Raw genomic sequence first — 18,755 nt, forward strand, 5'->3', positions numbered from 1 at the left:
GCGGCTGTAATTGCTGCCAAAGGTGCTTCCATCAAATATTGAGTTGACGGGTCTGAATACTTATGCACTCAACATATTTCAGTTTTTTCTCTTTAGTTTTTGCTGACATTTACTGTAAATTAACTTACCTTTATAAGTCTTCAGTATGAACAATCATGTTTTGAATAAAATATTAAGTTCAAAAATATGTGTATGCATCATTTTGTGATTTCACAAAATGGGACACCATTGGAAGGGTCTGAATACTTTTGCAAGGCACTGTATATATACAGTGCCTTTAGAAAGTCTACACCCCCTTGAACATTTTTCACATTTTGTTGTGTCAGTGTCATGCATTTAAATGAGGTTTTTTTCCACTTATCTACACACCATACTCCACACTGTTAAGGGGAAAAAAGTTTTTATTGAAAAAAAAAAAGATATAATACAAAACTTAAAGTCTCCACCCCCCTGAGTTAATATTTGGTGGAAGCACCTTTGGCAGCAATTACAGCTGTGAGTCTGTTGGGATAGGTCTCTGACAACTTTGCACACCTAGATTTGGCAATATTTGACCATTCTTCTTTACAAAACTGTTCAAGCTCTGTCAAGTTCCTTGGGGAGCGTTGATGGACAGCAATCTTCAAGTCACGCCACAAATTTTTGATTGGATTTAGGTCAGGCTCTGACTGGGCCACTCAAGGACATTTTCCTTTTTGTTCCTTAGCCACGCCAGTGTAGCTTTGGCAGTGTGCTTTGGGTCGTTGTCATGCTGAAAGGTGAACTTCTGTCCCAGTTTCAGCTTTCTTGCAGAGGGCAGCAGGTTTTCTTCAAGGACATCTCTGTACTTTGCTCCATTTATTTTCTCTTCTAGCCTGACAAGTGCCCCAGTCCCTGCCGATGAGAAACATCCCCATAACATGATGCTGACACCACCATGCTTCACAGTAGGAATAGTGTTCTTTGGGTGATGCGCTGTGTTGGATTTGCGCCAAACATAATGCTTTGCATTTAGGCCAAAATGTTCAATTTTATTTTCATCAGACCACAAAGCTTTTTTCCACATGGCTACAGAATCTCCTGAGGGGTTTTTTTGCATACTTCAAACAGGATTCAAGGTGTGCTTTCTTGAGTAAAGGCTTCCTTCTTGCCACCCTACCATACAGGCCAGTTTCTTGGAGTGCTTAGGATATTGTTGACACATGCACGTTTTCTTTTTTTCTTTTTTTTTAAATTTAGTCGTTTTCTCCCCAATTTAGTGTGTCCAATTATTATCTGTATCCTCAGTTCAGAGGCTGGAGCACACGTCCTCTGAAACATGCTCCTGCCAATCCATCATTTTTCGCACTGCGGATCCACAGCAAGGCCACTAGACCTATAGCAGTGGAGGACAACACAGATCTGGCGGCTCCACTGCAGAACCACAGGCGCCCTATCGGCCACAGGGGTCACTGATGCGTGGTGAGCTGTGGATTCCCCTGCTGACCTAAGCCCTCCCTACCTGGCCAGTGCTCAGCTAATTGTGCGCCACCCCCGAGGAACTCCCGGTCACGGTTGGCTGTGAAATAGCCTGGACTCAAACCTGCGATCCCCAGACTATAGGACACATCCTGCACTCCATGTGGAGCACTTATACTGGATGCGCCACTCAGGAGCCCCCCTACACATGCACACTTTGACCAGTCTTGGCCATAAAAGCCTGTAGCACTTGCAAAGTTGCCACTGGCCTCTTGGTAGCCTCTCTGATCAGTCTCGCTCAGTCATCCAGTTTGGAGGGATGGCCTGATCTAGGCAGGGTCTTAGTGTTGCCATACACCTTCCATTTCTTAATAATCTTCTTGACCGTGCTCCAAGGGATATGCAAGGATATTTTGTATAATCATCCCCTGTTCTGTGACTTTCAACAACTTTGTCCCGGATTTATTTTGAAAGCGCCTTGGTGCTCATGGTTGAGTCTTTAGTTTGAAATGCACTACCCAGCAGCGGGAACCTACAGGAACTGCTGAATTTATCCTGAAATCATGTGAATCACTACAATTTAACACAGGGGGGGAGGCCACTTAACATGGCATGTGATTTTGAAGGAGATTGGTTACACCTGAGCTAATTTAGGATTGCTATTACAAGGGGGTGGACACTTACCCAACCAAGCTATTTCAGTTTTTATTTTTTAATTAATTTTCTACAAATTTCTGGAATATTTTTTTCACTTGGAAGTTGTGAGGTAGGATGTGTAGATAAATGAAAAAAAAAAAAAAACTATTTTAATTCCAGCCTATAAGGCAACAAAAGGTGAAAATATTGAAAGGGGGTGTAGACTTTCTATAGGTACTGTATATATACACTTCAATAATAAGAACGAGACGTTTAAATTGCTTGTTTCTGAATAGCCTAGAGAGCACTAGCCCCCTTAAAAAAAAAAAAAAAAAAAAAAAAAAAAACAGACAAGCACTGAATCCAAGAAGTGGGCATCACAAAGATCAGAAAAAAAGACTACATAAACAGGTGAACCTTTAGTTTTATCTAGTTTTCAGAAAATAAAAAAGACGTTGAACGGCAGCCTGAAGTATTTTGTTTAGCAGTGTTTAGTTTCAGAGAAAGTGAATATTTATTTTGAACTTGCATTGTATTAAAAAAAAAAAAAAGTTTCAGGAAATTATATTTAAATATTAATATTTTTTGAAGATGCAAGCCTACTTTTTTGTGTCAAAAAACAAATTAACAAGTGCTGTATGTAGGTGAAGATCACAACCGAATTTACAGTAACATATGATCTGTTTTCATTTACATGCCCGCTCTGCTACAAAATACAAATTTAATTCGCTGACCTACCTAGCTACACGTAAATGCTGCGTGCACATACAACCAAACACGGATACTCGCAGATTTAATTTTCACTGCATTACATACTGCATTTTTAAAGGAAGTAAATGTGTTTTTACATCAACAATTCACGAACTTTTTAGAATTCACGATTTTCACGATTTCTGTGACCTCAGTGACAAAATCTCAGTGGCTGTTATGATCATCATATATAAATTCACTGTCTTACACTGTATGCTACAACAATATCAGTCAGCTGTGTATTACCTCTAAACTTATTTCTGGTTATCCTCAGAGCGGATGCAAATTACGAATACCTACGAGTGCAAAATACACGTACACTTTGCTACGCACGTTATTCCTGTTTGTGACGGACATTCGTTGTGTGATAAGAACTTTAAAATGAATTACTATACAGAATGCTTCTCAATCACACATGGGGGGAATGAAAATAAACTTATACAGCTACATGGATTAGATTTTTCTTGAGCGCAGGCTGTACTCTTAACTCACACTTTCCTGTGTCGTACATAACTAATTTTCGTCATATATAAATAGCACTCGCCGTTGAACTTCCACTTGCCTTGAACCAATCAAACACTACCCCTGCCTTCCAGAGGTCGACTCAAGATTAGACTGACAGCAAATCCATCAAGCAGTATACAAGTCCCTCGGGAGACTTACTATTGGTTTGGGCTTTACATTGTTCACTTCTAATTGGCTCCAAAACTGTAACTTATTTTCAATTGTGTTTTTTTTTTCTGGTAGAATGCCATTGGTGTAAAAAATGACGTAGTCTGTTTCGCTTTTCTGGTTGGTCAGGGGGTTTGCCGGTGACTTACGCACTGACTGACTGGTGGAGGTATTTTGATCGCAAAGGTGAGGTTATGTTGGTATGCTGGGACTTTTAGTTATGCATTTGTAATTAATTAATGAAACCAAAGTTAAGCTGTTGCAGGAAGTACCGTTGAAAATCGCCAAGCCGTTTGGAGTATAAGCATTTGTCTTTTTCTATTAAATTTCTATAGAGGCGTTTGTTCTGTAGAGAATGACTCGATTGCCCCTGACGATTGATATAGTTGAGAGGTTCCCAGTCTTCTTCTCGGACTTAGTCTGTAAATAAACCGCTCAGCTACCAGAGACGCTGAAAAAGCAAAATCGATGTTTCCAGAGGAGGAAAGCATGTATTTCGTGATCACGTTTTTTTTTTAAAGTTTAAGCTGTTGTTTTGTTTTTATATATATATATTATTACAGTATTGTACATCCGTTTTTATTTTTGTGACTGATCGGTTCGTGATCGTGTTGGAATTTGGAACACTCATCTTGCAAGCGTAGATAGAGCAACCTGTAGATTATTTTTTCCACGAATAATGTGCTCGTTTTTTTTTTTGTTTTTTTTTTGCAGTTATGCTCTAGATTATATTATTCCCATTAAGAAAAGAGCGTCTATAAATTGCAATTGATGCCAGAATTTAGTATCCGAGTTTTAACATTGAATGTTCAGTACTTGACACAGTAGAATTTACTGAATTTAAAAACATGTAAATGGATGTTGATGATGACTCTGATATCGAGTGTTTTTAAATGTATATATACATGTATATATATACATATGTATATATTGAAACTTGGTGATTCGACCTTAGCGGACTTTGGCGTTCTGTCCTTCACGGTTTAAAATTGTATGATCTGCTGAAGATTACAGTCACCTTGAAGTGGGAATATATCCTCAACATCATTTAGTTGCCACACGAGAAAATGTCGGCTATCTCGGCAGCAGAGAAAGTGGACGGGTTCACACGAAAATCCGTGAGAAAAGCGCAGAAACAGAAGAGATCGCTGGGGTCGTCTCAGTTCCGAAACCTGAGCCATCTGGTCGAGCTTTCGCCCCTACCACAGCTCAAAGGTAAGTATACAAACTGCTGAAAACAGTAGATAATCGGGGCTCACTTGACACCGCATCCAAAAATGTACATAAAGTAACCCCATTTTTCATAGAACTTCATACAGAATGTATTGTAAAAAAAAAAATAAAAAGTTAAATATTGTGTTCTTAGGGCAGGACGAAGAACTATTTAGAACCGAAACTTAAATTTTTCCTTAAGTACGGTGCCGAATTGTAAATAAAGCATGTTTTTAAACTCATTAAAAAAAAGAAAAAAAAAGAAAAAGAAAATGAAATGTAAACAAATTGAACGTGGTGAAACAAATATTGCATTGCCTAGTGCAATTACAAAGCTGACATAAAATGATACTGCTGTTCTGTTACTTTGCTTGTTTGGATTAGAGTCCATTTTTGACGTTATTCACAAATGCACACTAATAGTCTTCATGGCCTGTCTTTCCAGACGATTTTCCAAAGACAATATTGCTGGATAATACACAAGATAATGTGAGATGATATTCTGATTAGGCAACAGTGCATTGCCGTAAAACTGGGATTTACTAGTAGCATACAATGCTGGATTTCAGTTTAGCTGCTAACCTCTCCAGATGACGAGACACAAATGTATATTTTGCCTTTTTTGTTCTCGATTACATTTTTTTTTTTTAATATAAAAACTGTTTGCATTGGAGTTTATAGTAACTGAAAACTACTTTTTCTTGTCATTTAATAACCAAGTCACTAATTTGATAACCGCATTAATTTCCCTTGGCTAAATATACATTAATAAAATAGGCTCTGTTACAGTTACATGGAATGACTTTAAACAGTTTCCTTATTGTATAACATTGTACATTTGAAAATAAGCACTGTTCATTGTGCACGACTGAACACTTAAATAAGAGCGTAGATGACCTCGTAGTTTTATTTGTTATTGTACACGTTGAACGGAATGAACAACAATGCAGTGCTTACAAAGATACCACAAAATTGAGGAAGTCAGCACCTCAGGTCACTTTTTTTTTTATAATAAAGTAACAAAAACGCGTGTTCACTGCTAAACATGAACTACTTTAGCTGTGTAATGACCGCAGTATAGGATACTGACTTTAAGGTTAGGGTTTCAGTGTAGGGAGAGGATTATTCATTGTTTTATTAACTATAATATGATAGCCAATCAGAGCGCAGTGTCCTGACAGGAGAATTGCGTGTTATCTTTGTAAGGACAGCCATAAAAATATACAATATTAGTGCAATAAAATGAAAGCAGCATTTTGGGCACAGCTGATTTTATTGCGGCTTTACAGCAGTATTGCTTATTACTAATGCTGTTGATACAGAGGTCGGCAGATGATTGTGGTGACAAATGCGTTGCTCAGGGTATACAAGAAAAACTAATACAATGGTCAGACTCTATATACTAGGTAAGCGTACAGGTTGTCTGGTCACAGATGCTTCAGTTGTTAGAGTAAATTCTAGACACATTTTTTGATTTCTTTCAGATGGTTCTGTGGGGATGGAAATAAAACTTCCAGTTTTCATAGCAGTTTTCCCTTGTAGCAGCTTACTGCAGTAGATGAGAATAATAAACAATGTTAGGAGGCTAATATGTAATGTTACTGGTCGCGCATATTCTTCAATATATTGAAAGAAGAACATATGTATATATAAAGATATGTAAAGAATATATATGTGTGTGTGTGTGTATATATGTATATATACAGTGTGTGTGTATATATATATATATATATATATATGTATAATATATATATAATATATATATTATTGGTGTGTGTATATATGTGTGTGTGTGTATTATATGTATATATAATTTTTTTTTTTTTTTCACTTACTGAATCGTGTTTTGTGTTGACCAACTACATCCTGCTTTATTGGTTTCTCTAAGGACGAGCAGAGGGGAGCTGGTTAGGGTGAAGGAGCTGGTGCTCCACCTTCAAGACTCAAGTATAACTCTTCAAACAATGTTTCTATGTAATCTGTTAGTGTTGTTAAAGTATTCATAGAAACAATACTATTTATACCAGTTTTAATTGGATACAAGAGGTGTGTCACTGACTTGGTTTATAAAAGTTCACCACGTAACACGCATGCAAAAATAACTTAGCAAAGGTTGCTCTTTTTAGGATCTTTCGTATATGAATGCTTTGTTAGATCACTATGTGAGTTGTAGCTTGAAAGTCTTTATATACCACTTAGAGTACACACAGGCTGAAACCATTTCACACCAATTTTGTGACCTTTCAGACAAGTCATTTGCACCTGAGCTGATTTAAAGCTGCAGAAGCAAAGGGGTTGAATACTTATGCAACTGAGATTAGTCTGTTTTTCTCTGTAAATCTTACGTATTTATGTTCTTTATGCATTTTTTAACTTATCAATGTGGAGCTGTTAGTGTAGATTCTACAGGTAAAGTCTAATTTGAAAGTGTCGTGGACTACGCTCAGGGGCCAACAAAATGTGAAAACTTTGCAGGGGGGTGAATACTTCTGCAAACCACTGTGTGTGTATGGAAATGTATATGTGTGCATGTGTGTGTGTGGGTATTACAGTCAGCCTTGGTGGATAACTCGACACCTTTGCTTAATTCGACAGACAGTCTTGGTCCTGGATTTTACTCCATATAAAATATACACACCCTGCCTCTGAATTTGTTAATTCGACACCATGCTTTGCTCGTAACTCGACACTTATTACTGGTACCAAAGGGATAAAAACTATTGAAAAGACTAGTGGATAATTCCACACTGTTGTTTCACGTGACTGATCTACGTGAATCTTGTTTTACTTGACTGACCCCTGACTGTAAAGAGATAGTTAATTCATTAATTTGCAACTACCAGGTGCAGCTGGTTACAGTATTAGTTCACAATGAGTGAGAAGCGAAAAATTAGTTCTCATTAAATCGGCTTCAGAGCTTAGGTTTTTCGGGCTTGTCAGCAGAACTGTTTTTACATGCAAAACAATCGATAATGCTTGATTTCTGTGAAACTAAGTTGTTTATTGTTTTTGTTTGCCGAGTTAACTCTGTATAATGTACAAATGTTAACTTTTGCTATTTAAGCTGTCAAATTACACAGTATAAGCCAACTCGACACCTTGAATAAGTCAACACTATAATAATAATAAAAGTAATAATAATTTTGTGAAGCGCCTTTCATAAGAAGTCATCACAAAGCGCTATACATAAAACACAAATAAAAAGACAATAGGAAAAATGTTAAAAATAAAATAAAAATAAAAAAAAACAGTTTAAACAAATAGGTTTTAAGGTGAGATTTAAAAACACCCAAGGATTCATAGTCCCTAATTTCTTTGGGAAGTGCATTCCGCAACATCAGGATATAGGAACAGAAGGCCCGATCACCCACAGTTCATAGTCTGCTCGTGGGGACACAAGAGTCCAACATCAGTGAACTGCAGATTGCCTCTAGGGGTATAAATAGACAAAAGGTTAGTTATGTAAGGGGGAGACACACCCTTCAAGGCCTAAGATTTTAAAATCAATGCGAAACTTAACAAGAAGCCAGTGTAAAGATTCCAGACGAGGGGTAATATGATCACCAGATAGAGACCTAGTCAAAACCCTGGCTGCTGGGTTTTCAACATACTGCAACTTAATTTTTTTTTAATTTTACGATTATACGAGGGCAGCCTTTATTAATAATACTGTGCTTTACAAACGCTGCAATATTTTATTACATGATTTAAGGCATTTTAGAAGCGGCGCGTGGGAGGCTCCGATCTGCAGCAATATACTCCTTTGTGTTTTGGGGCTTGAATGTAGTACATTTACTGGTTGTTACCAAGAGCCTATTAGGTGAGAGTTGGAAGTATCTCATCAGATAAAAACACAGAAACTGGACGTTTGATGAGTGGAAGTCGGTCTTATGGACTGATGAGTCAAAATTTGAAATGTTTGGGTCCAAACGCCAAATATTTGTAAGACGCAGAGAGGGTGAGCGCATGAGTTCTTCATGTGTGGTGCCCACTGTCAAGCATGGAGGAGGCAGTGTCATGGTCTGGGGTTGCTTTGCTGGGGACAGAGTTGGTGATCTTTACCAAGTCCATGGCAAGCTCAACCAGCATGGCTATCATAGCATACTTCAGAGGCATGCCCTTCCATCAGGATTACGGCTAGTTGGGCAGTCCTTCATTCTTCAGCAAGATAATGACCTGAAACACACCTCAAAGTTGTGCAAGAACTATCTGGCGAAGAAGGATAGTGAAGGACAACTCAATCTAAAGACCTGGCCTGCCCAGTCTCCAGACCTCAATCCCATAGAACTTGTATGGGACAAACTGGACAGAAGAGTCAAAGCAAAGCTACCCACAAGTGCCCTACATCTCGGACCAAGTATGGATTTGATTTAGATTTTCCTTTTGTTCACTCACTTTGCATTTAGTTAATTGATAAGTATAATCTATTAACATGTCTATTTTTGAAAGAATTTTTCACACCTGCCTAAAACTTTTGCACAGTACTGTGTGTGTGTGTGTGTGTGTGTGTGTGTGTGTGTGTGTTGCACAGTACTGTGTGTGTGTAGATATAGATATAGATATAGATAGACTGGCAATTAATCGCAATTAACACGTACATTTTTTTGTAGATTAATTTTTGTTTACTTTACCCCAGTGAATTAACTACAAAACAAAGGATGCCAAATAGCAGTTCAAGTTAAACGTTTTGGTTCATTCCCTAGATAAATAGTACATGAAGGTGACAGCGCATTTTCTTTTTTTCATTCCTTGCCATTGCCGTTTCTTCACAGTAAACAGTGGCCATAGACACGTTTTTATAAAGTAATAACATGAGGTTTACTTGTGCCGCCTTGTAGCTGAACAAGCAAAAGAAAACTGAAGTTTAACTTTCAACTTAAAACGTGGAAAAGGCATTGTAAAGTGAAGGAGAAAATAACTGGCCCAATAAAACAACCGATTATTTTCAAAGCAAAAATACTGACAATGAATGCAAGGTTTTCAAAATAAGCCGGCGATCGGTGCAATCCACTGCCTAATACTATATTTGCTCCGGCTACTTTATTATAAATAAGATTATTTTCAGGTATTATCATTCAGTCCATTTTTTGTTGGATTATTGTACTGTCAGGTGATATAATATGTAATAGCTATACATATGCACCAATAAAAAAAAGTGTATTGCTTTTGTTGTGATATCATAAAAATATGTACCCAGGTGCTTGTGAGAGATATTGGGGGCTCATGTATAGAGGCTGTATGCCTTTAAGAAGAAAGGTGTGATGGGATATCAGCAGAACACTTGTCAGCTACACTTTCATGCAACAGTTATGATGGTGAAAAAATGTGTGTGAGTAATGCTGTGTAAAAAAAATAAATAAATACAAATTTGGTTAATGAATAGTTTCAAAAAATGTAGAACAGCAAAAAACAAAAATAAATGTGCACTAACATAAAGTAAACAATTTAAATGAGTCAATAAGCTAAATAATTAAACTAAAAAGGAAGTGAAGAAGTTACCTTTTTTTTGTGTGTGTGAACTGCAATAAACCTACATTGTCTTTCCCCAGTCAAATCAGAGTGCCTAAATAAGCACAGTTATTTACCGTAATGAAAAAGAAAATGTAGAACAAAAGAGCAACCAGATATAGTGAATGAAAGATTGTTTAAATGCTTTGTCATATTATATGTTTAAGATAAGGCAAGTTTATTTATCTGTTAAGTGCTCCTGGCTGTAACGTTCTGCCGCCCAGGGAGAACCCTGACACTGAACTTTCTCCAGTGTCAAGTGTGTTATTCTCTCCCCAGTGAAAACAAAGACCACGGTTGACTAATTCAAAGATAACGCTAATTCAAAGATGAGCTATTGTAGCACAAATCATGCATGACGAATGCAATCGTTGCCTGTCAGTCATCTTTACAAACCGCAACCAGCCAATGGACATGAGTAGCAATCTACGCTGGTTTAGTTTTTTCAAGAGAAAAGACATGTAATTACTGTATTCAGCATGTAAGTGTACATTCTTTCCCTTTTTTATTTCTTTACTGTTTTCTTTTAAACATACCTGTAGCAGGGCGATTGCCATGCACAGGGCAGAATCAGTGTTGGTGTAATCTATATGTGGAAACCGGTTTGTTTTGTATGCTTTTTGGAGTTATGTTTGCTCAAATGATTGTTTGCAGACGGGCGCTCGGTTGAGACTTGTTGCCTACTTTCAGCTTTGTGTTTTAATAAATTCTGCGCACCTATGCTGGCGTTTCAACTCCAACTCCCATGTCTCTCTGTCTTGCATTGCGGTTACTCACACATGTGACACGAGTACCTTGTCACAATACCGTTTAAATGTTGGTGAATGTGAAAGAAACCATATTGTATTATTATATATATATATATATATATATATATATATATATATATATATAGATATATAGAATATATTATATATATATGTATAATATAATAACACATACATGCAAACAAAATAAATGTGAATATGTCCATTAATGTTCTGGCTTGCTATGCTTTGTCAGTACTGTTCATTATAGGTTATGTTTATTGTAAATACAGTACATACCACCCTTACAAGGGCTCATCCACGTAAGGGAGCCAATCAAAATGATCGCTGCAAATTGCAGGATTATGAACACGTACAAATATCCTCCACTGTAGCTTACCCTCTTCAGATGCTGGAATTAAGAGTAAATCTACTCTGTCTTGATTTCTTCCCTAACCACCACGTACAGTACATGGCAATAATGACTCATGATGTCGTATGAAATACAAAAGCCAGAGCACGTGTAGGTTTTTTTTCTCTTCTGGGACACACCCTGATCTCAAACTGAGTGCACTGGAACCGACATGTTGAAAGGGTCTTTGAAACAGACTTAAGTGTAAAGTGTTGTCAAGATGTTAACAATGAAAACAAAAATAACAGTTTCGTATTTAAACAGTTGTAGCAACACGTGGGGACCCATAATGCATTATTTTTTTCAGAACTCCGCTACTTGCTCTTTAAGAGACATTCAACTTTTTTCCATTAATGTTCCTGGTACCCTGTCGCAGGTGTGAGTGGTGTGATGAATTAACCAAAGGTCCAAACAGTGGTTTCTGTCAAAACGTCCAGGTTTATTCAAGGAACACAAAAGAACCAGCAGTGGTATTGGGGGGGGGGACACGGCTGGCTTGCAGACCAAAATCTTCAATTCTAAAGGTGGTGCTGGTGTCATGAGGTGAGGGTATTGCTCTGTTGATGAGGGCTGGCTTCTTGGCTGCAGCCCCTGGCTCCTTACTCCTTTAAAACACAAAACAGCACGTAACAAAAATGGCATACTGACGTAGCTGCTTCCCCTTTGTACCCACAAACTCCTCCCTGCAATCAGTCTGTCGCCATGGTTTCTCTAATAGAGACCCGTCCAGCAGCTGATTGCAATGGAGTCATTCCGGGCACTTGCAACTGTGCGCTCCCCCTAATATGGTCACCTTCCAGTTTTCATGTACCATCAAGGCGGTCCATCTAGGAGGCAGCATACCACCATCCTTACACGCGAACAAACAAAACAAATTTCAATACATGCAAGTAAATGAAGCTAACTTAATAAAAATAAACTGACCAGCTCACAGAAGCTTTTCATTTAAAGTGTCTTCCACATGTGCTAAGACTCCAAGCAGTAAGCTGCAATGCCCCATTTGAATCTAGTTGCTCAGTAAGCATGCGCTTCCTCTAATTACCACCAAGCATCCATTTTGCTTGTTTTGCAGCTTTGCCCAGTTTACTGCGTATCCAGTTTCACAATGGTTCAAGACCTTTCAAACTTTTTCCAGTTGGCTGTTTTAGTCAGTTTATCTTCGTCTGTATTAGGTATGCACAATCTCATTTAATATATGCAGCATTTTGAACAAAGGTTTAAGTTACTGTATGCAGGCTGAGTATTTGCAAATGCCTCCTCGTACTAGCACTAGCACCTTTCATCAACAAACCTAAAAAGAAGACTGTTCTAGATGTACTGTATTAGTGAAAACAAACTATTTCTTAGCTTAGACCGTGCCCTTGTAATCTACATGCCCATGTAATCTACAGCAGTGAAATTATCCTACTCACAGCTTGTTATACAACTGCTTATCATGAATCCAAATATGCGGTAGTCCTAATAATAGTTACAGTATGATTAAGGCTGGGATTAATTCATGGTGGTCACAGGTGTCAGAGATTCATTGTGACGTCCGTGATGTCTTGTTAGTGTCCGTGATTTTAGTAGAGAACGTTGAACTTTGCCAACACTACTTGAAATTCAACCTTAACCAAAAAAAATTAAACAAAAAAAAAAAAAAAAAAAAAAAAAACGCTTTTTTCACAGTTGCGCTAATGATATTGAACTTGATGGGTTTTTTTTTACGGTTGTGCTAACGATGTTGAACTCGCTCAGTAGTGCTAACGATGTTGAACTCGCTTGGTTGTGCTAACGATGTTGAACTCGCTTGGTTGTGCTAACGATATTGAACTTGCTCGGTTGTGCTAATTATATTGAACTCACTTGGTTTTTTCACAGTGCAAATTGTATTGAACTTGCTTGGTTGTTTTCACAGTGCTAGTGACATTGATTCGCTCGGTTGTTCTTATGATGTTGAATTCGCTCGGTTGTGCTAATGATGTTGAACTCACTCGGTTGTTTTCACAGTGCAAATTGTATTGAACTTGCTTGGTTGTTTTCACAGTGCTAGTGACATTGAATTTGCTCGGTTGTGCTAATGATGTTGAACTGGCTCGGTTGTGCTAATGATGTTGAACTCGCTGTGTTTTCATAGTGCAAATTATATTGAACTTGCTTGGTTGTTTTCACAGTGCTAGTGACATTGCATTTGCTCGGTTGTGCTAATGATGTTGAATTCGCTCAGTTGTTTTCACAGTGCAAATTATATTGAACTTGCTTGGTTGTTTTCGCAGTGCTAGTGACATTGAATTTGCTTGGTTGTTTTCGCAGTGCTAGTAACATTGAATTTGCTTGGTTGTTTTCGCAGTGCTAGTAACATTGAATTTGCTTGGTTGTTTTCGCAGTGCTAGTGACATTGAATTTCCTCAGTTGTTCTAATGATGTTGAACTCGCACTCGGTTGTTCTAATTGAGCTCAGTTGTGTTACATTGTAATGTAGCCGTTTTACACTTTAACTCAATACTTTGCCACTTTGCAAATATTTTGAAAATGAGCGAAACATTTACGAGCTGCACGATGCCCCAAAATGTATTTCATGAAAGCAGAGGTTTATTGTTTTGTTCAACGTGCAACGTACCGGTAGATTAGTCATAAAGCCAAGTGTGAAACATTTGGGAGACATTGTGTCACAAACGGGATGACCTGCACTCCATAAAGGCATCAAGCCTCTCAATGTACAACATGTTGTATCAGAATATGTGAACAAACAACAAAAACATAAAATAACTGCAAACTGTACCACAACAGAAGCAACAGATGCACACAAAGAAGGTATGTAAAACCTACAGTTTGTTTGCTGTCCTGCAGAAAACCCACCAAATGTTACACAAAACTAACATGTTTGTGTGTAGTTGTATATACACTGTAAAGCTTACCAAGCTTACAGGATTAAAACTTGAACCTGATGTTGTGAAAACCTAAATAAATAAAAATGTAGATTAATTTCCAATTTTTCCTACTTCTATAGACACACATTTTGTTTGTATGTAGGTATATTATATTTAAAAAAAATAAACACTAGTTGAATTTTCATCAACCATTTCCTCCGTCCTCTATGATTTTGAACAAACTTATCATGATTGCACCATGATTTTTACTAGAAATTTCCGTGACAAAATCCCAGCCTTAGTGGGGGTGTAAAATGTAACTACCAGTAAAACCATGTAACTGTCAACCCGCCGCTACCTCAGCTCCAAATGTTGAGATGCTGTTTTCAGTTATGAAAACTCTGCAGGCAAAATGTAATGGTACTCTGCACTTGATTGCGAGACTGGCTGCCATGTTGTAGTCATGTGACCTTTTTTTGGTTTCCAGATGATAGATATATCTCTAAGATATCTGTACACAGTTGTATTCTGTGATGGTTGGCGTTTGACCATGATCATACAAGAAAATGAACCTTTTGTAGCAGTAATTATTATGAAGCTACACCTGCCATAACATTGACCTTTCTCCAAATATGGCTGCCATATGCAGGGCTCCAGACTGCAACTAAAATGGTCGCAAATGTGACTACAGGTTTTTTTTGGGGGGGGGCAATTGTCATTTTGGGTTTAGAACATTAGAACATAAAATTTACAAACGAGAGGAGGCTATTCGGCTCATCTTGCTCATTTGGTTGTTAGTAGAGTGGCAGCTTCAGCAGCATTTGTGACCCCTGGTTGTTGTTTCTTTATTCAGGTTGAAAAGTCCCTTGGGTCGACATTGTCAATACCTTTTAGAGTTTTGAATGCTTAAATCAGATCGCCGCATAGTTTCTTTGTTCAAGACTGAATAGATTAAATTCTTGAAGCCTGTCTGCCTCTGACATACCTTTTTAAATCTGGAATAATTCTGGTCGGTCTTTTTTGCACTCGTTCTGGAGCAGCAATATCCTTTTTGTAGCAAGGTGACCAGAACTGAACACAATATTCTAGATGAGGTCTTACTAATGTAATGTAAAGGTGCCACTGGCGCCTGTAGCCCCCAGAATCCTGCCTCTCCCTTTTAAAGACTGTGTGTCAATATCTGAGTGCAAGAAGGACGGTGTCTGGAACTCCAAATGTGTTGTATTAACATAAGCAGAACATGAAATACAGTAACCCCAGCAGGAGGGATGGTGACCAAACATGTGTGAGTACTGTTGTATAAAAATGTACCTTAATGAACTGTTGCTTTCAAGAAATTTAGTTACAACACAAATCAAAATGCACTAAGGATTGTGTGTTGCACACGTGCCATTAACAAAATGCCCCCAAAACTAAAGAAAATAATTATAATGAAGAGCTGAAATGCAGCAAAAAGGTCAAGAATTAAAAAAAACAGAAGTGAAAAGGTTACCGTACCAAGCTAAAAAAAGTTTTCTTTGTGTGCCCAAATAAAGTCAACGCAAAGTGTTTTTTTTTTTTTTTTGCATCTGTTGTATCTACTTTAGCAGCCACATCTATCCCAGATATAATAGATTTGAGTATTATTTACTTCAGGAGCTTAGCGATGATTCAATCGGGCAGCAGCATCCCTAGTTCAATGATGAGCTGATATTTTCTTCAGCCAAAAAGCAGGCAGTGCAATTCAAGATGTTACCATTATGAAAAACAGTAAATTTTGTGTGAGTTTTATACTAAAGCAGCACCATCTGTTGCAGGGAAAAATAGTTTATTTCTCAAACTGACCATTTGAGTATTCAAGCTAAAACATCATGTTATTCCTGAAATCTACAGAAGGTTTTTTTTTTTTTTTTTATTACATTTTTTTAACCGTAAGTACTGTATGGCATTCTTTGTTTTGTACTTAATTCACTGAGGTAAAGTAAGGCCTTTTCTTACTTCTGGTATAGTTTTCAATTTTAATACGGTGTTACCTATAATGGCTTTGGAAACATTTGCATACTTGTCTCAATCGGATATGTGAACATGAAAAGTTCATCCCAGTGCTAAAATATCTTGCTCTTATCTCCAGATCTAAATCAACAAGATTGCACAGCTGTAACTAATGCATTATTATTTTAAACACAGATTTTACATATCATTATGATAAATACTGTAGCAGTTGGAAGCAGAGAACTGTGTACCCTGCTGTGACAGGTTTTACAACCAAGATCATTTATATGCCTTGGCTGAGAGACCTTATTATATCACAGACGATGAGTAGGGCATATCAGATTTCCTTGTCCCTGTAATATGAAGAATTACCATTTTCAACTCCCAGCTGCCGCTCTTGTGCATGGTGCCACCAGTTGCTGAGACATGAAATACTTTCGCTGTGGTTGACCTGTGATTGATGCAGTATGCCATTGTGACAGCCATGTAGTGTAGATGTCTTATAACTAAACGCTGACACCTCATTTGCAGCTACTGTAAGTCTCTGTGGCTTGAACTAAGGGGTGGCCCCAAACAACTTGATAACCCTCAGTTTCATTTTTTTTAAATAACATTGCTTCATATTACCAGAATTGTGGAAACTAAAATGCTCATATTGAGCACAGAGAACCTTTTAAAACACATTCAAATTAACAGGGTTAGATTAGTTAGTTTGGGGGGGGAAAAAAAAAAAAACAATAACCCCTTTTAAAATAAAGGCTCAGTTTTAACCCAGTCCTGCAACATGCCATTCGGTGCCCTGTTTCCCAAACTTAATATTACAGTTAGCAGTTTAGGTAGAGAGGAGTCTGAGACCATTTCTTTGGTACACATATCCAGCATGCATTTCAAAATCGGAGAGTCTTTTGTTACATATTTTTAGTTGCTAATGATATCCGTGATTTATTTTCTTTAATAAACTATAGGATCCATTTCTAGTTTAAGGCTTTCAAAAGCTCTTGTGGTTTGGTGCTCCGATACAGTTTTGTACAATAAGCTTCAGGTTTTTGCCAACTTCATATTTTTATTCCATTCATCTATCAATTTGCCATATCAGTGTAGTTATTATAACTGCTGTATAGGGTCCTGTATAGAAGCAGGTGCAAAGATAAACAAGAAATAACAAGGAGCTCAACTTTTGCATACCCATGACCATTTTGCTGGTTTTCTATAGATCCTCTCAAAATTCTGGAATGGAGAAATTGATTAGCTTGTTTTTTTTATGAGCTCATGTAACATTTATTAAGTACACTGTTTATTTATCATCAAGGAGAATGTACAGTATCTAGTTGGAACTGAAATAATGAAAGCCCAAAGGCTAACCATACTGTACAACAGTGAATTACATTGACTAATGATTGCACCATTTGAGGAAAAAAATCTATAATAATAATAATAATGAAGAGGAGGATTAAAATACTTTTTGAAAACGGGGATGGGTTTTAAAAGTTTTGTGTGTCATATACAGTAGCTGGGAATATGGCAACAGGGAGGATCTAAAACGACAGCAGTGTTTTATTTTTAAAAAATACATTCTTTTTTTTTTTTGTTTGCTTTTCCTGACTTCTCTACATCCCTGTGGACCACATTGAGTTACAACATTGACAGCCACTGTACACATTCAAAGTCTTGTAGTTGACCCTTTCAACTTCCAGAAGCCAGTGAAGGTGCAGTAACCATGTTGATACATTTGAGAATATGAACTTTAAGACAGATACAATGGATGAGCTGTATAGGAACTATTGTGTTTTGAATGACTGTATCCTCTGTAGACATATTCAGTGATCTTTGGTGTCAGGAGCTGCAGTGCTGACCAGTACAATCTGAGTACATTGGCAGCCCAGAATTGCAAACCACAGAAGTATATTGTTTATGACAAAATGCTGCTTAAACTCCAATCTGACAACACGTACTGTATAATTGTATATGCATCTGCAGACTTTTCATAGTATACTTTAAGATATTTCAAAGTACTGTATTCCTTCTAATTTTAGACACCCTTCAATTTAAGACGCAACCCAAATTTCTCACCTTCAATTTCAGGAAAAAATAAAACATCAAATAAAGCTGCATTTACAAAGATACAACCTAAGTTACACAACTTATGGAGGCAGTTTGCAGCAGTCTGCTGTCACACAGTGCATTACAGTTATGTGCTGCTTCTCATTTCCAGCCATGATTACTCATCCCTGTTTTTCTCTGAATTTGTGAACTGTGATATTGCTTGGCATGTCTAAAAATATTTGGGTCTGATCAGCATTTCCGAACTGTCCAAGCTGGTAGTGTTTGTTAGAAACTGTTAGAAATTGTAAAAGCTTCTCTTTGAATTCCTCAGGAAGCTAGTGGTGCTGCTTTGAAAATGGCTGCCTGTATGTCATGGACGATTCGTTTTGGTTTGTCTTTTCTCGGCAGTAAGTCACGTTGCTGCTTGTGTATGCTGGCAGTGTCGTCATTGTTAATCTTTTCTCAGCAGTCGGTCACGTTGCTGTTTGTGTACTTGAGTAGTCATGTGTTTCGTTGGTG

At 37.5% G+C, this 18,755-nt stretch overlaps 1 protein-coding gene across 3 annotated transcripts in view; it reads left to right on the forward strand.

Annotated features, from left to right (window-relative positions):
- Nucleotides 1-3,637: 3,637 nt before the first annotated feature.
- LOC121317086 (serine/threonine-protein phosphatase 2A 56 kDa regulatory subunit alpha isoform-like) overlaps nucleotides 3,638-18,755 on the forward strand; it is a 98,438-nt gene continuing 83,320 nt past the window's right edge. Inside the window, exon 1 of one of the 3 annotated variants that reach the window (XM_041252681.1) lies at nucleotides 3,638-4,710. In XM_041252681.1, the coding sequence (XP_041108615.1) occupies nucleotides 4,563-4,710 (148 nt within the window). In that variant the 5' untranslated portion in view covers nucleotides 3,638-4,562. The remainder of the gene's footprint in view (nucleotides 4,711-18,755) is intronic. The other 2 variants (XM_041252680.1, XM_041252682.1) reach the window with 2 other exon arrangements.

The sequence above is a fragment of the Polyodon spathula genome, chromosome 6 (assembly GCF_017654505.1).
Source record: "Polyodon spathula isolate WHYD16114869_AA chromosome 6, ASM1765450v1, whole genome shotgun sequence".
Taxonomy (NCBI): domain Eukaryota; kingdom Metazoa; phylum Chordata; class Actinopteri; order Acipenseriformes; family Polyodontidae; genus Polyodon; species Polyodon spathula.